General features: G+C 46.4%; 1 protein-coding gene across 5 annotated transcripts in view; it reads right to left on the bottom strand.

Annotated features, from left to right (window-relative positions):
• Positions 1–11,844: 11,844 nt before the first annotated feature.
• The window catches only part of PAMR1 (peptidase domain containing associated with muscle regeneration 1), a 153,545-nt gene continuing 137,866 nt past the window's right edge, over positions 11,845–27,523 (bottom strand). For all 5 annotated transcript variants that reach the window (XM_081798322.1, XM_081798321.1, XM_081798324.1 and 2 more), the window contains 5 exons: positions 21,393–21,605; positions 19,567–19,633; positions 15,696–15,928; positions 14,202–14,494; positions 11,845–12,942 (listed from right to left, as the gene is read on the bottom strand). In XM_081798322.1, the coding sequence (XP_081654448.1) occupies positions 12,406–12,942; positions 14,202–14,494; positions 15,696–15,928; positions 19,567–19,633; positions 21,393–21,605 (1,343 nt within the window). In that variant the 3' untranslated portion in view covers positions 11,845–12,405. The remainder of the gene's footprint in view (positions 12,943–14,201; positions 14,495–15,695; positions 15,929–19,566; positions 19,634–21,392; positions 21,606–27,523) is intronic.

Below are 27,523 nucleotides of genomic sequence, written 5' to 3'. Positions count from 1 at the left end.
CATATTAGACTCTTATGTTACCTTAGGCTGGGCACTTTAGGTTCCCAGCTTCCCCATCTAAAAGCTGGAGAACATAATAATACCCACCTCAGGATTGTCGTGAAATTAAATGGGATAATATGTGGGAAATGCTTCGCGCTAAGCTTGGCACATCTTGAGCGCTCAATAAAGGGTCAGCCTCCACACATGGGAGCAGCGGTGTGCGTGGTGTACCACTGAGTCCACTTGAAAACCTAGCCTCTGCTAAGCCACCTAAAATACGATCCCCTAAATTCCTCTATCCTCACAACAAACTGCAAGTCTCCTAGCCAGCAGCGTGAAGTTGACAGAGACTTGACAGAACAGGAAAAGGTCAACCCTACAAGCTAGCAGGAATGTTTTTGAATTTTCTAGCATCTCTGTCTCCTCTAGGGATTCCACGCTTATGGCCAAAGCAGAAGGCATGGGAGGCTCTGGGGTTTGCACATAGATTTTTTCTTTCTCGGATCTACCTTGAGGGTTCTCAAATATAACGTAAATAAGAACTACTCTGCAGGACTGAACACACACACGAAAATATACTGTACCGTACTCTGATAGGTGACTAAAAGACTTGAAAAGTTAATTTTTGCCACAAGAGATTTTGTTTCTTTTGCCTTATTGATTGTTTACTTAAGGTCTAACCCAACTATGAGAAGTGACTTACCACAGTTGAATCAAGGTAGTGTCTAGGAACTGCATAGGATCCGTGGTATTACCCTAATGCTCACCGAGTCCTTGCTGTATCTTCAAAGTACCATACTATGTATAACCTCATTTGATCCTTTAACTGACCTTCTACAGAAGATATTATTATTATTAACCCCATTTTACAGAGGAGAAAACTGAGGGCAACAGAGATTAAGGAATTTGCCCAATGTTACATAGATAGTGAGTGGTCATATTAGTCAAGGTGCTCGCCAGAAAAAGATGGCATATTCAAATTAAGCAAACTGTGCAGAGTTGAATCAAGGAACTATTTAGAAGGATATGAGAAGGGTGTAGGAAAACTCCAAGGGCTAGTGCAGACCCCCTGGGCTGGTAGAAGTAGAGCACTAGTACCTGCCCTAGTCCTGAAGGGAGGTGACGGGAACCCAGAGGTGAGGGCCATATGCAGAACAGGACCAGAGACCTTTGTTGCCACAGCCACCTGCTGGCAGGGGACCTGCGAATAACTAACCTGATCCCACTTCCCTGCTGTTCCTCTCTCCCCTCCGGGGCTCCCTACTGGCCAAAGCTGGAAGCCCGAAAACACACTGAAGCATCTCAGGCCCCGTCCTTGCAGCCTAACCTCCCTGGGGAGGATAGCAGGACGGAGAAAAGTGGAGGATGGAACTCCAGGGCCAACGGATGAAGCTGGGGTGGAGCTGGGATGCGAGTGTGGCAATCTTCCTGCAGAACCTCGCTTTTAACCTCTCACTGTAATAACAATGCCATCGTTATTGGAACAGGCTGCCCCCTTGATATGCAGGGACCTCCCCACCCAGAGGATCTTCCAGCAAAGAAGACTCAGCTACACCTTTAGCTAGAAGAGTCTCCAGATGGCCTCAAAGGTTCCAGTCCTAACTTTGATAATTTTCAACATTCTTCTGCAATCATTATATCATTATTGGAGCTTAGTTGCACCACAGGGAGGGATAAAGACTCTCCCTTCTCCTGTTATGCTCTTCTAAGGGATGCATTTCCTGCCTTGGTTCTCTTTCAGATTGCTTGAGATTGGTTACTGCATCTCAGTGTAGGGTGAGGGGTGGGGGAGATTCCTAATATAGAAAAGAAAAAAAAAAAAAAGTCCTACACCATTTTCCCATAAAAGGCTGTAAATAAGCCCATTCCCTCTCATGATGACAACAGAGGAGAAATGTTTCAATGTTCAAAGTTTATCAGAAGAAAGTGACCTAGAGAGAGAAATGGCAGTCAAGTGACCCAGGGGTTGCCCCCTCCAAAAGGGACTGCCCCCTCCAAAAGGGACTGCCATTTAGTAATGTCTGAGAAATCCAAATTCGACTTTTGTCCCCTGTATGCAATAACCAGTTCATCAGACATGCTCTTAAAGATTATTGATGTTCCCTAGAATTTAGGAATGAGAAACCCCCCCACCATCAGCTCATTAGGTGAGAAATACACTGCTGTGGTTCTTTGCGAAGTCAGAACCACCCAGCGAACAGATTTGTGTTTTCAGGTTCCATGCAGTTTGTTCTGGTACAGCACGTGTGGGTGCTGAGTTGAGCAGGCCTGTGTGTCAAAGCCCAGCTCCTCCCCACGTGGCACTGAGTGGGCCACCCCATCCCTTGGAGATGAAACTCCCTCATCTGTGAAATGGAAACCATTCTTGCAGCTGCAAAAATTATGTCTATAAAGCAGATGTCACACACTAAATGAACACACTGTCTGCCCCACACCTTCCTAAATAGCCAAGGAATCATAAGCTGCACATCTGGATCTGTCTTTTAAAACTTTGGCCTGATAATTGGGGTGCCTTGGTGGCTCAGTCAGTTAAGTGTCTGACTTTGGCTCAGATCATGATCTCGGGGTCCTGGGATGAAGCCCTGTGTTATGTAGGGCTCCGGGCTCCAGGCGCAGTGGGAAGTTTGCTTGTCCCTCTCCCTCTGCCCCACCCCCTGCTCATGCTCCCTCTCTCTCTCTCTCAAGTAAATACATAAATAAATCTTTGTAAAAATTTTTTAAAAAATAAAGCTTTGGCCTGATAATTAAGACTACAATACTAGACCCCTTTAGGCTAGGTGTGGTTTTTTTTTTTAAGATTTTATTTATTTATTTTAAAGAGAGAGAGAGAACGCGAATGTAGCGAAGAGGGGGCAGAGGAGAAGGGAGAGGGAAAGTGTGAGAATCCTAAGCAGGCTCCACGCTCAGCACAGAGCCCAACACCAGGCTCAATCTCACAACCCTGAGATCATGACCTGAGCCAAACCAAGAGTCAGAGAAATCAAGAGTCAGACCGAGCCACCCAGGTGACCCAAAGGTTAGGTTTTTGGTTTTTTTTTAAATATATATAAAATAGAGGGGATATTGGAGGCCCTTTCATCCAGACGATTAATGTGGGTATGCTAATTTTTCAAATAAGTGAGCTATTTTTAGGATGAATGAAAATTATTGTATAATGTTCCTATTTTAGAAGAATGATAGTATCCTCAACAGCGTTGTCCCTGAAGCCAAGAGCATTAGAGAGAGAAACTGGAGAAGCCTGACACGACATTGAAAATGAAAAGGTTTTGGAAAGAGAGGGGGGCTTAGAGAGGTAACCGGTAGGAGGCGAATTTTCGCGTGGCAGAGAATGCCCCAGGTCAGTGTATTAAGAATGCTGAGGTGGGAGCGCCTGAGGGGCTCAGTCCGTTAAGGGTCTGACTCTTGATGTGTCGACGCAGGTCATGATCTTGGGGTCATGTGATTGAGCCCCGTGTCAGGCTTTGCACTGAACTCGGAGCCCGCTTAAGATTCTCGCTCTCCTTCTCCTTCTGCCCCTCCCCCTGCTTGCTCTCTCTCTTTCTCTCTAAAACAAGAAGTGCGGAGGGGGTCACAGCAGGAGCCGGAGCATAGGCTTCAGAATTAGACTGACCTGGGAACCACTCATCTGTATTTGGAGCAGTGAGTTTCAAGTTGAGCTCATCAATCCTCTTGCCATTTTGAATGAGCCTGAGTAGGTCACTTAACCCTCAGGACATCAATGGGGTGGTAATGAAGCCCCCCACCCACTGGGCTTGGATGAGAACCCAGCGAGGTAACCTCACATAAAGCACTTCACACCGTTCCTGGCACACGGTGAAGCCACCATCATCTTTATAATGTCAGCCTCCTGGTTGCGGCCGCTCTCATCACTCAAAGGTGGTGAATAGTGGTGACCCTTCGGATCCAGCGACACAGCACAGCGACAGATGAGCCTTGCCTGCGATTCTGTTTGTCCCACTGTGGTCACTGAGGAGAGAATAAAGGAAATCATCCATCTCCCCGGTATCTGGAGCAGTAAGACGCACGTTGAGTTCATTCACTCTTGTTAACACACATTAGCAGAAGAGGAGGGAGTTCTATTTTTACTTACTCTCTACGCTGATGAGAAAGAGATGTTACTTCATAGAAATCTCAATTCAGACTGAGAATTTGGTCTAAATATAATCCATTCTTGAGGCAGAAACCATCTCATTAAGTAGAAAGCTCGGGAAGACGAAAACGTTTGTTAGCTACACTTATGTCCTGATGAATTCTAATGGGAAGAGTGTGACTTCATTCCATGTTCTTAGTACAGATGAAAGAGGAAAGGAGACAATGGGGAAAAATGAACTGTGAGTTCTTGGTATATCATTCCTGTATGTCAGCACCTTCCACTATGTACTACATACGACATGGCTTGAGGCTAAATGTCAGGGTTGGCACAAATTGTTTACGCCCACCATAAAAACTATAAAAATCTGAATTAGAATGACTGTCTCTTTTTTAGTAGCTTGATCCTGTATAAAGTCGGAAGTATATTTTGAGAGTGATTGCTGGTGTTTTAATTTCTACCCCCTCCCCCCCTCCCCGTTTCTTCTAATCATGGCAAAGAATGCCAGTTATGTATCTTTCCCTTTGTTCCGCTGGGACATTTTACAATATTCCGTAGTGACATCTTTCTGTTGGGCTAAGGGTGGAGCAAAAACTATTTATCTTCGGGGTGATTTCTCCACTTGACACCAGCTTACTGTGGTTAAATGCGAAATGATTTGGCTAAAGGACTCACTTAAGGACCCAAGTCAGGCTCTCGTGACCTCAGAAAATCCAATCATGGGATTTGTTCTCTATTCTCTATTTGCTTCTTTATGAAATTATATGATTATTCTAAGAGAGGCTTTGTACCAAATCCCAAAAGTATCTTTCTTATAAAGTTATTTTCCTTATTAAGAGAACGAGAGGTAGCAACCAGGTAATTTACTTCTAAATTGAGATTATAGATTCAGAAATCTTTTTTTTTTTATCAAAGGCTGAATTATGCCTTTGCATAAGATGCGTACATTAGAAGCATCCCAATTCACTTGGAGGTTTCATTTATTAGCACATGGATGGTGTTTTATTTCCAACACCCTGTTTCCCTTTGCAGATAGGGATTAATGACGTCCTTTCTTTCTTTTTTGTTTGGAATTACCTTTTCCTAGAAACCATAAATGCAGGAACACAGCCCTGGTTTTTTTTTTTCCCCTTCTGAGATGTCAATTTCTAATGTTATTCTTCACCCCAGAAAGCTATTCCCTAATTTTATCTACTGACTTTTTTTTTCTTTGTTGACAACACTTTCCCTCAAACCTAGTCCACAAGCCTCAGCATAAACACTCAGTGAATTGGAATACAAATGTGAAGTGAGCCCTAAAAAACTCAGCCATTGAGACAGTCTTCTTCAAATGCTGGGCCTCCACTGCACATCCGGGCAGGGCCCTGCCAGGGAAAGCAAGCCCTACTGCCAAGAAAAGCAAAGAGAAACCACAAATTGCTACTAAACCACTCCAAAATGTTCTCGTCTTTCCAACAGCCCTGAAAAGATAAACTTCCCCAAGCCCTAGGGATCCAAACTATTTCACTCAAAATTTTCACAGGATACTAAAGAAGGAGAAAAATATATGGCAGGCAGGAGCAAAATCCCAAAGCTAAGTGTCTCCCTTCTTTGCATCTTGCGTTGGCTGTCAGCCTTCTTTTATCTCCTCTCCATTTACGATCATTCTCTATTAGAACAATATGTGATTGTGTCAGAGCAATGCCACTCAAGGTCTTCCTGTCCAGGTTAGAAGTGCAGTGGGAAAACCCCAAATCAAAGCCAAAGGCTACACTGGATGGGTTGATGACCTCATGAATAATTCCTAGTGCACTTGTAGGAATTCATGGGGTTTGATACAGACAGGGGGATCCCGGCCGTGCCCGCTCACCTTGTCCCCCGAGCCTCCCGGGTGGCCAGGGACCATGGGACTCCATCTCCAGCTTCACACCATACGGTGGTCCTCCTCATGCTTTCCGATCTGCAGCCTTCCTGGTTTCTACAAGTGCCTCGAACCTGCCAGGAGGCCTGCTTCTCAACACCTTTGCACATGCTCTTCTCCCTATCTGGAATGCTCTTCTCTATGGCCCCACTCTCCAGCTGGTAGGTAACTCAGGGAGGAAGCTTTGACCTGACCCTCTAGATTAGATCAGCTTCCCTTGCTACACAGTCTTACAGCACGCCGTATTTTCCTTCCTAGTCCTTACCATGATTTCTCATTTCTGAAATCACACGACTGAGGGCAAACACTGAGCCTGTTTTGTCCACCTTTAGTATCTCGGTCCTTCGCACATAGTAAGCACTCTACTAATTTTTGTGGATGAATGAATGACAGGCAGGTAGAAAATCAATGAACTCACAATTTTTTATTGAATTCAGGATGGAAGAAATTGTATCGACTAATATTCGATATAGGATGTAAATATGGAAGGCCCATTAAGTTTTGAGTAGGTGGCGAATTTGACAGCATGAAAATTCTGAAATCCCAAAGAACCATAAAGATTCATATTCAAACCCCATACCCATAACTTCAGAGGACAACATGTATAATGCTGGAAGGGGGTTGGTGGGATAGCTGCACGTTTCCTACCCGTCCGGCGGAGCCCGGTCCCTTTTAATAAATCCAGCCCCCCTATCCCACTCTGTCCCCCCCCCCAACATACATACATACATGCAGATGGGAAATGTAGAAAAAAACACTGTAAGACCTAGAACTTCGTCTCAGAAATGTGTCCAGACACCTCCCACTTACACAATCCCATTGCTCCTTGCTCTCAGCCTTTCAGTTCTTCTAACCTGTGGCCCCGTTTATTTCTGTCCACCCTTTCCTGCAATCAACCCCACTCCGCAGATTATCAAACTTATTTCCGCATGCTGGGATTCTAAGACTTCTTCTCTTGGACCCTTGTAAGTTTTCTCCCAACTGGTTCCTAGATCTCTAATCTCCTGCTCTTGAAGAACAACAAAACGACAACCATAACATCGGCCGATATTGACAGAGTGCAATGGGTCAGACACCGTCTTACATGCTGAATTCATGTACGCATTATCCTCATATCATGTCACTCCCATTTACAGAGGAGGAAACTGCAGGAGAGAGATGGAGCGTCACGCTCAAGGTCACAGTGTGCAACTTGAGAGAGCTGGAGTTTGAGCTCAGGCTGCGTCTTCTAACCACCGCCTCTGTCTGTACAACCAGCCTGATGGGACTTTCTAGGATTCCACTTCTATCCTTTCCCTCCTGGAGACATCCCATGAACTTGATATTTGCCAATGGGCAACAAGAAGCCAAATTATTAACACTAGCATTTGCGATCCACCACCAGCTGACTTCGCCTTGACTGCCCTTTTGCCTTGGCTGGCCAACCTCACCCGTCTCTGTAATAAAGGGCTCGTGTTGGGAAATAATTGGCCCTTCTCCAGGCCATCCCTCTCCAAGCTTGAACTTAGGTACTTGCCAAGTTCTTTCTGTACTTATAATATCCTACTTCCTTCCCATCCACCACTCCAAAGACTCAGCTGAAGTGCTAACTACCCTGTGAATGACGAGTTAAATGGAAATGTTGGCCTGTGTGGATTGCCCCTTCGTCCCAATCCCGGCTGGAGTTTATGTGAGCGAATACAGTGTGACTTGACTAGTCAGTTACTAGTCAGTCCGCTTGATATGTAAGCCTGGCCACTCCTAGGGAAGGGGAGAGTCTTGCCTAAGTCATACAGACTTTACTTACATTTTATATATCGGGTAAATGTCATCATAGGGTATATAAAACTTAAGTAAGATCTATATGACTTAGGCAAGACTCTTACTTATATACATAGAAGTATATATATGTGTATATACTTTTTTTTTCCAATGACCTCCAGCCAAAGACCGCCAGAAACACACCAACAGTTAAGCAAGTCAGACTTAATTACTCTCTGAAATACCAGAGAATGTATTTCAAAGAGTAATGTTCATAGGGAACTGTGGGGTATATTACCAAAATAGAATTAGAAAGAATGTGTAGGATTTGAGCTTCTATTAGGTGATTTGGGGGAGGTTTCAAGAAAGCGGGGCTTTGTTCTGGATTGGGTCCTATCAGTAAGGGGAGGCAAATTCTATAACGGCTACCTTAATAAATCTTATCTAAAAGGAAAGAAGACCAGCTCAAGGCTAAACTGTAATTGGTAGAAGCAGTGGTCACACGTATTAACTGGAGGGAATATTTGGTATTTTTGTGGTTTGCATGGTGACCTTGCTTTTGTCTGTTCATAGACAAGATGATGTGGTCTTGTTGGTGTCTTGATCCATCACAGTCACAGATGATCTTGACCGATACTGGCATATTGTGAAATTAGTGACCTTCAACATGAGAACACCACAGCCTAGCTACGAGTGCCAGGCCAGCTCCTCAAGAACGCTCGATGTTGGGGGCTGCACGTGCATAAAAGACTAAAGAACTACTGTAAAAGGAATTAGAACCAAACTCTTCTGGCTGAAGCAGGAGTCTCCTCAGGCTTCCCCCAGACGCATTCTGAGTTTACAAACATTGGTCCGGCATTCATATTCCGTGACTTGCGATGGTTTTTTTCTAGGTCAACTTAGGGGAAGCCGGAACTGTGCAGAGTTCCCTTCCTTGTATGATTGCAGGGGAGAGCGGGCACAAGAGAAATTTACATGAGATTTGAAGAGGAGAGTGGAGCAGCTACCTCCATGCTCTGAAAGTTGGTGGCACACCAGTCGCCGTGACAGTTCATATACATTGTCACTGATCCCCCAGCTCACCTTGCTGGGGAGGGACAGCACCTGGGCCCACAGCTCCTCTGGCACCTGTTGGAAATCCTCTTCTGGCTTCTCTGAGTGTCCTGGATCAGGTGTGTGTACAGCTACATGCAAGGGGTGTCAGCTTCTCCTGAAGGTCATTGAGATTGGGGACAGCAAGGGAACACGTGGGCTTCCCTTCATCCTCGGAGGTCTCAGCTTGTCCTTGGCTCTGCCAACTTCCCATCCAGCTTTCTGGCCCTATTGACTTCAGGTTCAACACCAGATGCAAAGGCAACAGCCTCCCACAGGCTTCCCTACCATTACCCACAATTGTATGTGGTCATTATAATCCCTTATTCTATAGGATGCATAGAAGTTCCGATTCTCAGAATAAACCCTGACTGGTGGACCACTCCAGATTCCCAGCTGAGAAAGAGGTCTCTCATCCTTAGAGCTCCAACCTAGGATGTCAGGGCCATGTCATAAAGAGATGGATGACACTTCTATGGCACCAGATATGGCCAAGGGACAGGCTGCTGTCTGACTCTCGTCCTGACCTGGAGGTTTAGGTCAGCATGGCTGGGTGCTTGTAGCCCATGAGAGCAGTGCTGGGATGGGAAGCTCTGGGGGGTGGGGTGGAAACGAGCAACCAAGTACCATGAGGCAGGATCACCAGGATTTGGGGCCGGATTCAGCTTCTGAAGGGATCAAAGTCATAGCTGAAATGACATAAATGTGAACCAAATCTGAATGGTGGGGCAAGGATGGAAAATGACCCCGAGTAGGGATGCCAAGAAAGTAGGGCACTGATAGTCTGGGTGGGGGGTCAGGACAGAGTTAGAGAATAAGCTGTGCACGCGCGCGCACCCACGTGGGACATGTCCACAGAAGCACAGGCACAGGCTCTAGGGATCTGTGCCCAGCTGGACAGCCCTGTCCCTGCCAGGCACCGTAGGCACCAGCTACGAGCCACGTGCTACGCTCAGCGCTTCACATGGTATCTCACCAGGTCATCACAGCTACCACAAAAGACAGATTTTACTATGTCAACCTAACCGTTAGTGAAACTGAGGTAGAGAGATGTTAGGTGACTTGCCCAAGGTCACTTAGAAAAAGAAGTTGAAAAGCAGAAATTTAGGGGCACCTGGGTGGCTCGGTTGGGTAAGCGACTGCCTTCGGCTCAGGTCATGATCCCAGTGCCCTGGGATCGAGTCCCGCATCGGGCTCCCTGCTCAGCAGGGAGTCTGCTTCTCCCTCTCCCTCTGCCTGCCGCTCCCCCTGCTTGTGCTCGCTCTCTCTCTGTCAAAATAAATAAATAAAATCTTTCCAAAAAAAAAAAAGAAAGGGTGCCTGGGTGGCTCAGTTGGGTAAGCGACTGCCTTCGGCTCAGGGCATGATCCTGGAGTCCCAGGATTGAGTCCCGCGTCGGGCTCCCTGCTCAGCAGGGAGTCTGCTTCTCTCTCTCCCTCTGCCTGCCCCTCCCCCTGCTTGTGCTCTCTCTCTCTCTGTCAAAATAAATAAAATCTTTCAAAAAAAAAAAAAGAAAGAAAAGCAAAAATTTGAATCTAGATCTCTTTCCTCAGATTTCCACTGTACCTCTCAAGATCCAAGTTTTCTAGGCTTAAAAAATAGACGGAAAAAAACTTTGAGCAACCTGGTCGAACCCAGTATTTGTCGAACCCAATGCCCCAGCCCCAGTTAAGGCCTCAGATGACTACAACCCCATGCCAACCTCAGTTCCCTAATTCCTGACCCACTGGAGCTAGGAGAAAATAAATACTGCCTGTTCTAACCCACAAGCATTAGATGTTTGTTACTCAGAAGTCGATAACTAATACATTGCTCTTAGATTAAGCCATGAGAAAGGAGGTGGGTACAGATTATGGAAAGCCCCAAGAAAGCCTGACAAAAAGATAAGGTACCAGAAACTGTCTTCTGGCTCTGGGGACGATGTAAAGACACAGAGTTGGTAAGGCAGTTTGGAAGACAAATGTATCCTAACCTCCTGTGTCGGGGTTAAAGACCCAGAGATCAAAATTCTCTCCAATAGGTTGAGAAGGAGTAATGTTCCTGTTTGGGTGTATAGGAGATGAATGTCTTCCAGGGTTCCCTGTCCCAACCCTGGGCTCTCAGCCCTCATGAAGTACGGAAAAGCCCCCACAGTAGGAAGGGGAGGTCACAGAGAGTCTGGCTGGATGGCTGGCCGAGAAGGCTCTCACTGGGGCAGTGAGACCCAAACCAGGGTCTCAAAGGGGGTCACCCCCACATCTCAGGAGTACCAGTGTCAGCCAGGGGTGAGGAGCCCACACCAACAAGGAGGGCTGCCGGGCCCCAGGGAAGCAGAGAGAACACAGCCCAAGTTTCAGTGGTTACAGCCATAGCACCTGAGGTCAATGTCAGCGGAACGGCCAGGAACGGGAAAGACCCACCACACACACCCAAAAAGCCAGCAGGCCCTCGGGAGTCCCAGTGTGTCCCCATGCTTGAAGTTCCCAGCCTCCCCAGCACCATCTGGGAAGGCAGGAGACTGGCCAGGAGAGTAGGGAAAAAAGGATAAAAGGGTGAGTAACCCCCACCCACAAAAGTGAATGTTACTGAAAAGATCGCTTCAGGGACTGGATTGAATTCATTTTTTTCCCTCCACTATCCAGTGGGAGCCAGGTGGGGCTTGAAAGGAAAATCCCCATCAGTTACAGAAAACTGGGAATCATATCTCAATCTAGTGTGAGTAAAGAGGGGATGACAATTCAGAAGCTATGAAAACATGTCATCAAGATTGACGGAGGTTCAAAGCTGAGTTTTGTGCTAGATCGAGGACATGAGAACCAGAGGGGACACTGGAAATCATCTAATCCTTGGTATTTTCCTCTGTTTGTGCCTTATCTGATGGCCCCCCATGTCGCTCCTCCTCCAGCCCATAACCCAGCACATTCAGGGGCTGGTATTGAAAAGACGGCATCAACTTTGCTGTACTCATTGTTTGGAAATGATAACTTGAGGAGCTATTCAAAGGGCTGTCACCAAGCCATTGCCCTGAGAAGCAGCATGCAGAAATCAGAGCCACAGCCCATTTGTTCTGTAGGTCAGAAGCCAACCCTCGTTTTATTAAAAGACGTACAGGGGATTGAGAAAGAAAAGGACCACACTTTACTGTGGCAATGTACACAAACGTCGAGGCCACATCCGAGCCCTGCTGTCCTGGGCTGTCCCACACGCAGCTTTCTGGAACGTGGTCCGGCCAGAGTCTTGGAAGAAACCTCATGAATCTCAGACTTCCTGGCCAAGCCTCTCTCGGCCAGAGCTGGCCATGACATTGACTGCAGGGCAGGTGGGCAAGGTCACCGGGCTCGTGGAATGGGGACCAAAGCTTTGCTCTTTGCATGGTCTCTTTGGCGGGGACTCGGTTCTCGCAAGCAGCCCTGGTATCTTCCGCATGGCCTCCACAGCCAGGGACACAGTGGCCTACCTGAAGGTGAGCTCTACTCACTCTCCACTGAGTTTCGATCCTGAAGTCAGAAGCCCTGGGCCAGCCAAATTCACAGGCAGAGTCAAGCTTCAGGCCCACACGGCCTCGTGCAACACACGTACGGATGGGATGGGCGCCCGAACAGCATCTCAACGGGCCTGAGGCTCACTTCATGTTTCTCTCGATCCAGTCTTTAAAAGGCAGGACCTTGCTGAAGGCCGTGGAGAGGCTGTGGCTGCAGGTCTTGTCATAGCTCCAGCTGACCAGCCCCACCAGATGCCAGCGTGGCTCGGGGGACGCCCGTCCCGGGAACGACACGGCAGCGATGCCTCCCGTCTCCGCCGGGCAGATATCAGAGGGGGCAGCCGGGTCCCGGTTGGCACAGAACATGTTGTCTGTGACACTCACAGGGATGCCGTGCTCTTCGTGCTGCTCCTCACACAGCAGCGAGTCCACCACCCTGACCGCCCCCGAGCGCAGCGTGTCGTTCTTGAAGCCAGGGCTTCTCGCGTCTGCCAGCACGTTCCAGCCGGCCACAGTGATGCGGGACTCCTGGAAGGAGGCGCTCAGGTCCCGCGGGGCTGCGAGGCAGATGGGCTGGACGCGGGTGCTGATGCGAGCCTTGTCCAGGAGCTTCAGGATGGCGATGTCTGTGTCCAGCAGGATGGGGTCGTAGTTGGGATGCAGAATGACTGCAGAAATCTATAAATGCAAGAGACAGACAGCAGTGCTGAGCCATGACTGCACGGGGAATAAGAACAGGCAAGCCCCGCGGCTAAATAACCGGGGGAAAGTGTCTTGTAGACAGCTGCAGTGGTTTGGAGAGACTCTGCTTCAGGGGTCATAGAAAACAACCGCTTTCTTTGGGGGCTTGCGAAGTGAAATGCCCACTGCTGCCCGGCAGGTGGTGTTAACTAAGTGGGGTGGCAGACAGGGCTGCAGAGGATGGTGGTGCCTACCCCATTCTAAAATGGGGAGTGGCCCCTCTGCTCCAGTGACCACTGCCAGGCCAAGAGGGGGCCAGCTTTCTAACTTTGTCAGAGAACAGACTCCAGATCTGCATCTGAACCTCCTGATTTTTAAATGTTAGCAAATAACTGGTTAAAAAAATGTATGTTAGCACTACGCAGACATAAACCCCTAAAAGGCTACCAGACTGCAACCTCTGGCTCGCTGTACACGTCTCATTCATCGGGAAGCCAGTAAGACAGAGCCACACCCAGAATGTTCCACAAGACTTTTCCACAGTCTTTGCTCATTGTCCCAACCCTTGCTGATCACTCTCTTTGATGGGGGCCTCTAGGAGCTTACATGTGTGATACATTCTAACATTTTTATGTACACGTTCTATTACTTCAACTGTATTTGGGCACATTTCCTCAGGGCTTCTCTTGTGTCAAACTAATCATGATATGCTGGTCTGTCTCTTCCACTAGCCTGTGGATTCTTCAGGGCAAAGACCATGCCTTATTCAGTTCTGTATCTCTTCCCTGTGAATGGCATACTGTGGGAGCTCAACAATGAATGGATAGATGGACAGATGGATGGACAGACGGACAGAGAGGTGGGTGGGTAGGTGGATAGAAGAGAGGGAGGGAGGGAGATAGACAGAAGAATATTATAGATTGATTAGGAGTATCTTGGATAAAACCTTTCTAAGTCCTCGAAGCCTACCTCATACAATGCTCTAAACATAATAGGTGATTAACTTTTGATGACCACAGTGATAGATGATATTTATTATAATCTTATTTTGAAAACAAAAGGAAAAAAGACTCTGTAGTCTTTTTTCCTTTCTAGTCTCTATGTGAAATACTGGACGCCTGCTCCCTGGCCAGGCTCTGCCAGGCTCCGGGCTGGGAGCTAACATGCCAAGGTGTCGGGACTGACAGCCACTGCCCTCCCGGTGCCTGGAGTTTGCTGAGCCGACACCTGGTTTCCAGGTTACAGCCCTCTCTCACCCGCAAGCTCTGGATGGTCTTCTCATCTCGGTCATCATCCCGGTAGAATTTCCCCAGGACAACTTTGAGGTCTGCTGTCTTGATCACGGTGACCCTCCCCAGGTCAGTTACGCAGTGGGCAGCCACCACCACGGTGCGCTCATTCACCAGGGCGCCGCTGCAGACCAGGAACCACGTGTCCTTGTGCGGGCTGCCACCATGCACCCCGCTGGCCCTCCTGTAGATGGCCGCCTGCCACGGCCAGCGCAGCCCCTGGCTCTTCGGACCAGTGACGTTCTCAGTTTTCCCGCAGACTGTGGAGAAAGCACCAGCTCAGTCAGATAAACTCAAACTTTCCCATACAAAGGGGAATGTGTGGCTCAACCAAGAGAACACACATCTGGAAAGGTGGGCCCCATGGGTGTGATGACCACTAAGCATCTAAGATGTTTTCCTTTTCCCATTAAATAGTAATCAACCATCTTGACATGGTTGGCTATCAAGTCTGGGGTTAAGATGGAAGGCTTGGGATCCCAGGCACTTCCTATCAATAGGACTTTGGACAAATTGCCAAATCTCTTAAAGCCTCAGTCCTCTTGCCTGCAAAATGGGTCTTGTAATCACATTTGTCTCATAGCGTTCTTAACGAGACTGGATAATGATCTATGTAAACAGTCAGACTCATAATATCATGACTATCGTTATAAACTTGACCACAAAGAATTAAGCCATACTGTTCTCCTTTGACAAAGAGGGTGGGGAAGGTAGAATTTAGCATGTGCCAGGCTCTTTTCCAGATACTTTCACATATTACCTCAGTAATCATCACCATAATCTTATGGCTACTTAATACCTCATCACCTAATCAATAACTACCTATTCAATATCATGGGATGATAAGCATGAAAACGGGCTCAGACAGGGTATCCAAGATGGCGTAAGTAGAAGCCTTCTGGTATCGTTAATCCTTCCCCTACTTGGTGCTTAATGATGGTTCTCTCCCTTTTCTCCAAGTGAACATGACAAGAGTTATCCACAAGGAGGGGTGCCTGGCTGGCTCAGCTGGTTAAATGTTAAATGCCTTCAGCTCAGGTCACGATCTTGGGGTGCTGGGATCGAGCCCCACAACGGTCTCCCTGCTCAGCGAGGAGCCTGCTTCTCCCTCTGCCTCTCCCCTGCATGTGCGCACGCACTCTCTCTTTCTCAGATAAATACATAAAATCTTCTTAAAAATAAATAAAAAATAAAGAATTATCCACAAGGAAGAATGCCCCTCTCCAAAAAAATTCATCGAAGACCTAATGAGTTAGTTTCTCCCGAGTTAGAAGTTTAAGGCAAAGGAAGGAAGCTCCAACTGTGGAATATGAGACAGAACCAAGCTAGGGAATTAGCTGGAGGCCCACTGGACAAGGACCCTTTCCCAGAAAGTCTTCAACTGGGTCGATGGCTTTTCACAAGCAGCCACGGAAGCCGGACTACCACGCCACGCCCGCCCCCGGACAAGGCCCGACTCACTGGGGACGCAGGACGGGGCTCGCCCACTCCACTTCCCGGTCCGCAGGCATGTCCTGCGGCTGCTGCCCAGGCGGCGGTAGAAAGGCGAGATGCACTCATACTGGAGCTGGGTGTGCAGATGCTGGAACCCGGGGGGCAGGTCTCCAAAGGGAAGGGCTGGCTTCTTGGTGGGGGCGCCCTGCAGCTTTTGCTTGCTCAAGGAGGCCGAGTAGAGCTGGTGTAATGGTGTCTCCCTGCATGGGGGCCCAGAGAGAGTCTTTGTGGCCCCTGTGGTCCACGTGCCCATCCCCACGTAGACATTTGGTCACAGCAGAAAAAAACATGGCTGTCTCATTCTCTGTGTGTCTCTCTCCCATTTGCCCCTTCCCACCCCCCCAACCATGCGCATGCGCACGCACACACACACGCACACACACACACACACACACACACTTCCCCTCTACCACCGAGCAAATTCTCTTGCACGCCTCAACCTTCATTCTGTTCTTCCATTTCCATTTCTGGCATGCCTCCGGCTGCCTACGATTTTAACCAGAGGATAATATCTGGCATAATAGCTGCTATCCAAGGGACTGCTACCCAGTCCATGCGCACAGAGAGAAATTAACTGTGAAATTAAACAGGAAAGGAAGTTCCTCTGAAGACCAGCATCTTTTTTTCCTCCAAACATTATGATAATGGGGCAATATCAGGAACTGACTTGAACTAAACTGTGTGGATACAGTAGCTGGATTTCGCAATCAGCGTCTGTAATTAGCACACCTCAGAGAATAGGACCTTCTCAGGGCACACTGATTGGCAGGAATACAGAGCAGTGTGTGTAAATGTGAAAAGGCCTTTTAAATGAGCCCTAGAAGCTGAAGTCCCCCAGAGACCACTTGGGGATTCTTGGGGGAAGATGTACACACGTTGGACAACCTGCGTTCATTTTAATCAGCACATAACAACCACTAACTGAGAAGTCAGAATTCCTCTAGGAAACAGTGTGTTCGTCTCTGTTTAATGAATGGGAAAAGGAAGGCTGGAGGGGGAAGTGGGAGTAGAGAAGGGCACACAGGAAGCTAAGATGGTACCCAAGGCAGCACTGAGCAATTACGACTCCCAACCTGGTGTCTCTACTGTGCCATCCGATGTCATCCGAAGAAATCTATTTCATGTGTCTGTATAGCGCTTCCCTCAGAGCAAATGTTCCATTCACATTGATTTCATTCAGTGACTCTTTAGCTCATGTTTAGAACAAGGTCTGTCGTTCAAGGAGCTTCCTAACTGGCAAACCAGCTCATCTCTTGGTCCATCTGTTGAAAGACTGCACTGCCTTCTGGGGTCCTTGGGTGACTGGGCTGCTGGAGATGGGTATATCCATATTCCAGCAGCCTATCTTCCAGAAAGATCCTTAAAACCAAGTGTTAGTCTTGCTTTTTCATCCACATGAGCCACCTGGCACCTTGTCACCTAACCTTCCATTATAATTGCCTTAAAAATGCAAAGCCCAGGGGTCTTTTTTAGTAGTTCAGGGGCTCCTCTACAAGATGTTTTGTTGGAAAGAACAGGTTCATCCCACTTAGTGGAGAGTCCAGCTCCAGGCAAATCATAAAGATCAGGAAAAGATGGAATTTGTATTTCACTGTCACTGTTCCCAAGGAAATGCCTTGCCTGAAACGGGAAAGACAGAGATAGAAGGAAATATCCAGAGGAAAGGTGAGAGATTGATGGCTATCCTGCTTTCGGAGTATTTGAGGTCACTTGGCTGGGGTCAGTTCTAATCACTGGGATTCGTTGTTACGGGTCCCGAAGGCGATAGCTGCCGCTAACCGCTGCTCATTTGCGTGAGTGGTTGGCTAAAGCCTTTACATGGGGCTAGGCTGCAGCTTCGCGCATACGGGAGCAGACCCTGAAGACGCTGAAGACTCTGAAGATCCTGGATTTGCATCCTGGATCCACATTTTGCAATGTGACCTGGGGCGAGTTAATTAATTTCTCCGAGCCTCACTTTACCCATCCGTAATAAAACTGGTAATAAAACCGACCAGAAAACGCTAATAATAGTAATACCTACCTCAGAGGTTGTAGGAAAGATTAAACGAGCTAACAACGTGGAAAGCACTCAGAAGAGTAACTGGCACATGGCGAACACTCAATAAATGCTAGCTAGCTCTGTGTGCTGCATCTAATCCGTACAGCAATCCCCAGAGACTGGCGTTTTTAGGATTGCCCTTACTTTTCAAAGGAGGAGACTAAAGGCTTAGCAAGTTTAGCAGCCTGCCCAAGAATACAGTGCTTAAGAAAGACTGAACTCGGTCTCGAGCCATTATTTGTCAATCTTGTTCATTCATTCATTCACTGTTTGGGATGGTTATTTTGGGTGGGGGGGTGCCTCCCCTGCAGCAAGCATTGCTCTTGGTCCCAGAACTTGAGCATGAACGAAACAGAAAATGTTCAGGTAACTTTTATTTTTGAAGGGTTAGGTAGAGACAGAAATTGAACAACAACAACAAAAACCTAGGTAGGATGACAGGTAGGGCTGGAGCTAAGCTGACATCTGAGGCACAGAAAATGCAGGAGAGCAAAGAAGTCAGCTCTGCAGTCAGGGTTGAGGTGGGGTTATTATTCTTCTTTTAATTGATCGACTCTTTGAGGTTGATGATGGCTTTGTTTTTATGTAAAGTGTAAAAGGAGAAAACATTAACCAGTACTATAACATTTGGGGGGGTTCTTTTTTTTTTTATGTTCAGCTAGCCAACATATAGTACATCGTTAGGTGTTTTGTTTTTTTTTTTTAAGATTTTATTTATTTGACAGAGAGATAGAGCCTATGAGCACAAGCAGGGGGAGTGGCAGAGGGAGAGAGAGAAGCAGGCTCCCCACTGAGCAGAGAGCCTGACGGGGGCTCAATCCCAGGACCCTGGGATCAAGACCCGAGCCGAAGGCAGACGCTTAACTGACTGAGCCACCCAGGCGCCCCTAGTACATCGTTAGTTTTGGATGTAGTGTTCAACGATTCATCAGTTGCATCCTTCAGCAGATGAATGGATAAAGAAGATGGGGGGGTTTCTTATTTTCCAAAGGATGGTCAGGGAAGGTCTCTCTGCCAGGTAAAAACTGAGCAGGGAGCGGACGGCAGCACGGCTTTAAACCTCACGGAAACGCAGCAGAAGCAGGGTCCAGACAGAAGGGCCAAGGCTCTGATGCAGCACTTTGGGGGGAGGGGGCGGGGACAAGCTGGGCGGCCCGTGGGCCGGAGTGGAGGGGAAGAGGAGAATGGTATGAGATGAAGTGAGAACAGTTTCTCCTACAAAACGAGGAGAGAAGAAGCAGAACCGGGCCGATTCTCTGCCCACCGGTGGTCCCCACCTCTGTCTTCCCAGGAGGAAGGCCAGGCAGGCATATCTGAGGGCTCCCATCCCTCACCGGGGCTGGTCATTTATCTCTAGTTCCTGGGTGCCAGTGGCCTGCCTCATCTGGTTGATTACCACCAAGAACATCTTGGTTGCATGGTTGCCAAAGCTGGTTGCATGTGGCAGGAAGGCCACCTCCCTAGAAGCTGCCCTAGGCAACACACAGCAATTTCAGGAAGACTCAAGTATTAAAATCCAGTTCCTCAAAGGTCATCTTCAAGTCTCAAGATCCACCAACCACCTACTTTCCCACGATCCCATGAACTGTGTCCATGTTCCAGCAGTTGCTACCTCTTGGCCAAAGGCAGCTGGCTCATCAGCCTCCCTCTAACAGGCCCTATTCTTTCATGAGCAGTCAGCATTGAGTGTCCCTAAAAAACCCCAGACTGTCTTTGGCCAAACACAAGTGGGGAAAAGGGGCGGGAAGGGACACACGCATTCCCCTTGAAAGCAGAGCTCAGGTGTTTCGACCTCACCTTGACTGAAACTGCATGGGAAGAACTCTGCGTCTCACCAAGTCTGAGATCTTTGGTTCTCGGCAGGCTAGAATGAAGGAGAAAAGAGGGCATCAGCTTTTCCCATATTAACTGCTCATGTTCATTCAGTTCAGATTCATCCCTGACCACCCTTTCTGGACACCCCTCAGAGGTCTGAGAGAGGAGGTGTGCCAGCCAAGTTTGGAAAGCTCCCGAGCAAAAGAGCATGCTGCCTTTCATCGAAATTGACAACCCCCTCTTGGGAGAACCCCCATGGAGGACGCACCTCTGAAAAACCACTCCGCCCGGGTGATGTGAAACCCTGGCAGTCATTAGACTGGGACTCTCTGTTCCCACAAATATCATCAGTGAACTTGATGGAACGTGGAGTCACAGTCAAAAATGAAGGTTCTAAAATACATCCCAACACAGGGAACTACAAGGCTCTCGTTTAAGACCAGATGGCAGTGTCAACCATGGGTAAGTCTTGGGTAGCTGCTTCCTCTAGTTCCTTCCTCTGAAACCGAGGCTCTTAATGATTATTTGAAGGCACCTCAAAGCCCAGGCTTAATTTTGCTGAAGTGTCTTTTTCTTCACTTTCCCAATCAAGCAGCCAACATTCATCTAATTAGTAAACTAGAGAACTTTGGTTGTTATTAATTTGTAAGAGAAGAGTTGACAAAAATCTCCAAGGACATATGAAACACTGTTTCCATACTTAATGAAATCAAGAATCAGAGTCTGTGCTGGTGGGGATGAAGGTCGCTTCTGGCTAAAGTCTAAAGTGATTTATTCCTTTCACAAACCGTTCTCTTTTATTTCTTTTCCCATGAGTTGGGTTGTTGACAAACACCCAGAAGGGAAAGTGGAGGATTAAGGCAATTATCTGGGTAATCTAGGCCAAGGACATGCTTTTCTTCCTAGGAAACAGCCAGATAATTGTGACCTGCCCCTAAAATACAGGGGCTGTTGACCTGGTTCAGTAAAAAACTACGCATCCCCACTGCCAAGGGGTAAGTTTCAAGCTTCTCTATACAACGTTCCATGTTTCCTGGTCCCAAACCAACCTTTTCAATCTACTTTCCAGATTCCCAGTTGGCCCCACTTTGAGTTTACCATGATCCTTTCACTTCTGCCTATACTCCTTGTCTTGTTTTCCTTTGTCTTATGATGGGAATATCATCCCAACTGCTCTGCACCTCTTGCAAACTCTTCCAGGCTTCCCAGATTGGCTCGGCTCCTACCTGCTGCCTACAGCTGTCCCTATTTCAAGCAATATTGATTGCTCCTTTCTCTCAACATACACTGCTCATCCATTTCCTCTAACTCTGCCTTGAATGCTGGAGGTCTTGCTATCTTATTAAGATGTTTTCCATTATGTTAACATCTTAAACCTCCCACCACACAGGCTGGCAGGGATAATGTGTCTATTTTGTTCTTTTATTTCCTGTACCAACTTCCTATTTCATAGAGAGTAGATAAATGTAGCTACATTGGAGCCCACTGACTGCCTCAATTTTGTTCTTGGGTTTACATATATAAAACCTAGCCCTGTCATCTCCCCTAAACTGCTCTGATAACTTTGTAACTCTTCTTGATCACAGTGAGAAGCTGTGATTAGGATAAGCAGGTCCTCTGGAGGTCCGAAAAAGAAGCATATGTTTTCAGGGATGACCTTCCACCTAGGAGTGATAGATGGTTCCAGTGAGAACCTAAGAGGGAAAGGCATTTTTTCAGGGGCTCACACACATGTAGGGAGCTACCAAAAAGTCCAGCCACTCCATCTATTTCTGTGGAAATATACTTCACAAATACTCATCAGTTACCTTTTAGGCAGATGGGCTGTTTCCCCGACCACTCTCCATTCTGCTGGCAAGTTCTCTTCTCATTGCCACTAAGAACGTATGAGTTATTACAAAAGAAGGACACGATGGTGCCAATTTTTGCATAGCGCCCGTTGATAAGCCCTGGGCCTCCTGTTACTTTCTTGTACCCATTGACTGGGCCCCCAGGGTCTGAGCAGTTACTTTCTTCAAGGACTAAAAGAAAATAAAAGGGGGGGGGGGAAGAGCAATTAAAAGTGTGAAGCATTCCATTTTAGAACCGGATCTTTTCATGTTTCACTGAATTAAAAATGCAGCGATGTGGAGCCTGCTAACGATGGTGCCCACAGGACTCAGCAAGAGAAAACTCATAACAGAAAATGCATGTGTGAGACATGTCCTCCCCTTGCTTTAACGATCTGTTCTTAAATTGGGAAGTATTTCATTCCCCATATAAATAAATTTGACACCACAACTGGCTCTCCTGTGACCTTGTTCATTTCCTTCTCAAGCTGTGGGAGCTGGGCAGGCCTGGACAACATGAACATTGCACCTAGATTTTATGATCAGTACACAGGGATGATTATTTCCCAATGTCGTTGTATTATCTCCTTCATTCCCTAAAGCTTAGGCAATTAGACAAGAGTCTTCAGTTTCCTATTTGTGCTGTACCCAGAAAGCAGAACTTACTAGAAACAAGGCTGCATATATGAAATGAATTTAAGATTTTATATTTCATCTGCAGGGACACAAGTGTGCTGAGATGTATAGTTCGAAAATACTAGAAGATGATAGAAATTCAGAGATACAAAGAAGTTCCCCTGATCTCTAAAAACATGCTTTCCATCTAAACATTTAACAATATCCATTGCAAAGGCATTTCTTTTTTTGAAAGAAAAAAAGATTTATTTGAGAGAGAGAGAGGGTGCACACGCATACAAGTGGAAGGGGCAGAGGGAGAGGGAGAATCTGAAGCAAACCCCCTGTTGAGCATGGAGCCTGATTCAGGGCTTGATCCCACCACCCTGAGGTCATGACCTGAGATCGTGACCTGAGCTGAAATCAAGACTCGGAACTGAGCCACCCAGGTGCCCCACCCCCAAGGCATTTCTATTCTCTAACTCGTGTGGAACAGCTATGCAAAGTAAAAGTGGCAACACCAGCTATTCTGAGCACTGAACAGATATTAGACAAATCCTGGAAAGATTCTATCAGATAACATATTTTTCTCAAATGGATTACAGCACAATGGTGAATATTACTCGCCTAAGGACACAGAGTAGGGCCCCTGAGGAATTCAACCTTTAATTACTGCGTTTGGGTACCAACTGCTCTGTAAGCCTTCCTGGTCTCTTTTTAATCATTTCTTCTAAGATACAGTCTCATCCCTATGAAACAGTCCCCAAGCAATGGGATCATGCATCTGACATGCTTTTCTTCCCGTAACTGTCCCAATTACCTTTTAAGCAACTTGCATGCTTGCCTCCAGGCAAGAAAAGAATCTCCATTCATATAACACTTCTAAAATATTTGAGAACCGACAATTAGTAAATTTCCCTATGGGCAATTTGGCAAGGTTGCTAATATCAGCCAAATTACTCGTTTGTCTACTCTAAGATTGCCCATAGACCATGTGGCAGATGATTTCAATGATATTCTGTATGCTTTTGGGCTACTTACTATAAGCAGTTTCCATGGCGGGGGACTCCAAAATCCCATTTTAATTGTAAAAAAATGGACCTCACTGAGGGAGTCTTTCAAAATACCAACATGGCATAGGGAGGGCAATGCACCTTTTGAAACATCAAGTGTACTGAGAAAGCCCCCTGGAAAGTGCTTGCATTTCCAGGAATGCCTCTATGATGGGGGAGGGGGGCAGGCAGAGAAAGCATTCCATGTTGCGTCAGTGATGGGATACCTTCTTTTTTTTTTTTTAAGATTTATTTATTTTAGAGAGAGAGAAAATGAGTGCATGAGCAGGAGGAGGGGCAGAAGGAGAAGGAGAGAGAGAGACCCTCAAACAGACTCCATGCTGATCACAGAGCCCGATATAGGGCTCGATCTCATGACTCTGAGATCATGACTTGTCGCAAAACCAAGAGTTGGTTGCTTAACTAACTGAGCCATCCAGGTGCCCCAGGACTACCTTCTTATAGTAGAGGCTCACTTAATGCTAAACATGTAGCCCAGAAACAACCAGCAGGAGCCCACAGCTGCAATTATCTCCAAAACACGGTGTGTCATACCTGCAAGTTTTAGAAAATGAATTCACTGCCAACATAAAAATCAGGAGATTGCTCACAAAAATCTGTTTTACCAGCTTCTGACAAAATTCAGATCTGGAAACCCTGGGCTGTATTACCACACGGCAACAATCAACTGGTATTGTGAAGTAGCTGTCTGCTTCGGGGCGGGGGTGGGGGGAGCTGCATGCTTCCCTTGGCCACAGCCCCTGCCCGCTGCCTGACCCTGGTAGGGCTAGACTCCGTGGTCAGTTAGCCTATCAAAGAGCTATGCTTTGTGCAATGCAAGCACAGTTCCTCCTTCATTTTGAGTTTTGCTTGCTAGAGCTCATGGCCAAGAAAAATTCTGGTGATACTTAAGACCAGTCCTAGAATATTAAAAGAAAATGAAAAACACTCCAGCCACATCAGCTTCAGCAAAAGGTAAGCAATCCCTTCTACTGTGAGCCTGAGAGGTGGGTTTTCCTCTTTTTGGAAGTAAGGACTTCCGTGGTGCACCAGGCTCCTGCCCCATGATTTCCTAAGTGCAGGATTCTCATGGATCCTATTTCTAACTACATTTAATGTGGGTTTAATCAGCAGGAATGCTGGAGAGTTCTTGAGCCTTTGGAGATAACAAAGCTTTAGGACAATTCCGGTTATCTGTGTTTCTCCCTGAGGAGGCTTTAAAAGGAAACTTAAAGAGAAACTGAGTCAGGATGTATAAACAAGTCTGCCCAAGGCTGGGGAATTCTGCCATATTTCTAGAATTCTTAGATGCCTACTCTGTTATAATGAGACATGTCTGAACTCAGGTCACACGTGCATGTTTCAAGTAGCACATCTTTACTTCCAACTCTCAGAGAAGCTATAATTAAATCAACAGTACACCTTAAACTTGATGAGATCTTAGAATGGAGAACTGTTATTTGATTCTGAGTTATTGCTCATGGATGGTCACCAGGATAGAGCTTCCTAGTGCCGAATGATGCTTACGAGTTAGGGTCTAATGGAACTTAAGACTGTATGGCTGGGGGTGCCTGGCTGGCTCAATGGGACTCTTAAGCTTGGGGTTGTAAATTCGAGCCCCACATTAAGTGTAGAGATTACTTAAAAACAAAATCTTAAAAAAAAAAAAATATATGGCTAAAATTCAAGAGAAACACAGGCAATAGAAACAGATTTAAGAAGGATTCAGATGCTGTAGTTGAAAATAAATATGGCAAGCATGCTCAAGGAAATAAAACAGAAAACTGAGAGCTTCAGTAGAAGACTGGAAACCTTAGAAACTAACCAAAGGAGCAATCTAGAACTAAAAAGTGACAATGGCAGAAACATAAAGCTCAGTGGGTGAGCTTAATAGCAAATCAGATACAGCTCACGTGTGTTAATAAACTGAAACATAACTTACAAGAAAGAATTCAGAATGAAGCCCAAGAGTCAAAAAAGTGGAAAATGTAAAGAAACAGTGAGAAGCTTAATAAAGGCATGTACCTGACGTCCCAGGAGAAAAGAAACGGAGTAAAATTAGCATATAGAGATAATGGCTGAAAAAGTCCCCAAAACTGATAAAAGACATCCCCCTACAGATTCACAAAGTCCCAAAACAGATAAATATGAAGAAAACCACACACAGACCTAGTACACAAAACTGCTAAAAGCCAAAATCAGAGAAAAAAATTTTAAGCAGCCAAAGCAGAGAAAAATGGACGGGAGAAACATACTCTAAGATAATTATAGTCATATCTCTGGCTTGTAACATCAAAAATGACTTTTGTCTCTATATACTTTTTTCCCCCATGTTTGGTAATCAGAAAATGTAACCATAAAAATTTTTGTTGTTTATTCTTTTTGTGGTTGTTCGTTATTTTCATTTTTTAAAGTAGCAGGCAAAATGGTTTGGGTCCTCCCTGCTCAGCCTATAAACCTAGCGTTCAGTCTGCCATGCCCTGTTTGATGCTCCCATACCCTCCACTCCCTGTACATCTCATTACCGACTTGCATAATCATAGAGTAATCCAACTTCCCTCGAGCTCAGATTGAAATGATCTTTGTCACCAGACTCTGGGGGAGAAAGAACAGCTTTCAGAATCAGAAGATACAGGTTCAAATAATTATTTGGTTCCGCAGTGTCCAGAGTAAGTACACAGTAGGTCCTCAATAAATATTTGTTAGTAGATGGAAGGGATAAAGGTTAAAATTTATTCATTCTTCCACTTAATGAACCGGAGCATGGGAAAATTATATAATTCTCCAAACCTTGCTTTTCTGGTCTGTGAAACGGGATAATAGCACTTATCTGGCTGGGCTGGTTTTGAGGAATAATTTACATAACACATAGTCTCCTTTTCCCCTGTTTGCCTTTATTTACAAAGCACCCAACTTCTTTTAAAAACCAACTTCTCAGGGCGCCTGGGTGGCTCAGTGTGAGGTGTCCAACTCTTAATTTCGGCTCAGGTCACGATCTTGGGATCCTGGGATCGAGCCCCGCATTGGGCTCCCCATTCAGCACTGAGTCTGCTTGAGGATTCTCTTTCCCTCTCCCTCTGCCCGCCCTTCCTCCCCCCCCACCCCCGCCCCCTGCCCCGGGCTCGCTCTCTCTCTAAAATAAAAATAAATAAACCTTAAAAAAATCAATTCCCCAAATTCATACACCTTAAAAAAAAACCCACAAGGAAATCTAAAGTCTTATTATTAGGTCTATTTGGATATAAAACAAATATTACACTCTATTTTCTTGGTAATGTCTATGCATGATGGGCCTCCAGACCAGGATTCAGTGTGTTGACTCAGACTTCTGAGTATCAGCCATGGTCTCTGTACACTCATTTCTTTTAATCCTGCAAAATGAAGCCTTCAAATTGTATTCTTGTATCAAACATCCACTGGGCATCATTCCCTCTTCCCTCTCATTTATTTCCCGTACTTGCCAAAGCTGTACACTCTCCTAGCATGCTTTTGAATAGAATTCTAAGACTTCCTCCACCCGCCTCTTTCTCTCCCAGTTTAGACATCGACCTGTTGGGTCCATAGACCATCTGCATCTCATCAGAGCATGCTCCCCGGGGTTACATTTCAAAAACTACCTCTTTATTTCCCCTGTGGTTTCTCTTTTTAGAATCCTTTGTGTCTCCCCATTGAACAGATCCTTGATTCGTTTCTATTTGATTTTTCAAGGGCTTCGTGCTTCCTTTCTCCTCAGTGGGATGGATGTTTTCACACAAAGCCAAGTGAGAATGTAAAACATCTGCATCCCTGGCTGAAGGAGCATCAGGGCTCCTGCTTTGCTAAGTAAAATATTCCAGGATTAATAATAAATAGCACATTGCCCTGGTCCTTTTGGGACTCAGCCTGGGGACATAAACACACTAAGTTTAGCATGCCCTTACATGCCATTTCACAAACAGAAACAGTACTTGGGGGTGCATTCCTGTTTCAGATAAACATTTAAAGAAAGGCTCGCTAGCCTTGTCTTCTTTTTTTTCTCACGGCAACAGGATGAGGTGGTTCCCTGTGATGCCACTTTACTGAAGGATAGATGGTGGCTTTGAGACGGCCCTTGTAGTGAATGCTATTGGTGCCCCACCCAGGTCCCTCATATCCTTTTACCAGATCAGCTTCTACACTTGAAGCTGGCACCTGCCACCTTCAGAGGACTGCCCTTGGGCATGGACACCACCTTGCCTATATGAAGAGCTGAAAAATGCCAAGATTTTTGTCCCCTTGTGCCCACTCCAGGGTTGCCCATAGACAATGACTGCAAGGTGTATAAATAGCTCAACTCCTATTCCTCAGGGCATCATTTACACTCCCCAGCACCCCACAGGATCGGGCTGAGTCTGGGAGTTGAGCTGAAATCACTCTTGCTTGGTTTCCTCCTCTTTCCCATCTTGCTTCCCCAACTCCCTTACT

This window comes from Leptonychotes weddellii, chromosome 11 (genome assembly GCF_054177405.1).
Source record: "Leptonychotes weddellii isolate Sample4059 chromosome 11, ASM5417740v2, whole genome shotgun sequence".
NCBI classification, from domain to species: Eukaryota; Metazoa; Chordata; class Mammalia; order Carnivora; family Phocidae; genus Leptonychotes; species Leptonychotes weddellii.
This window is presented reverse-complemented; position numbering and strand designations above follow the sequence as displayed.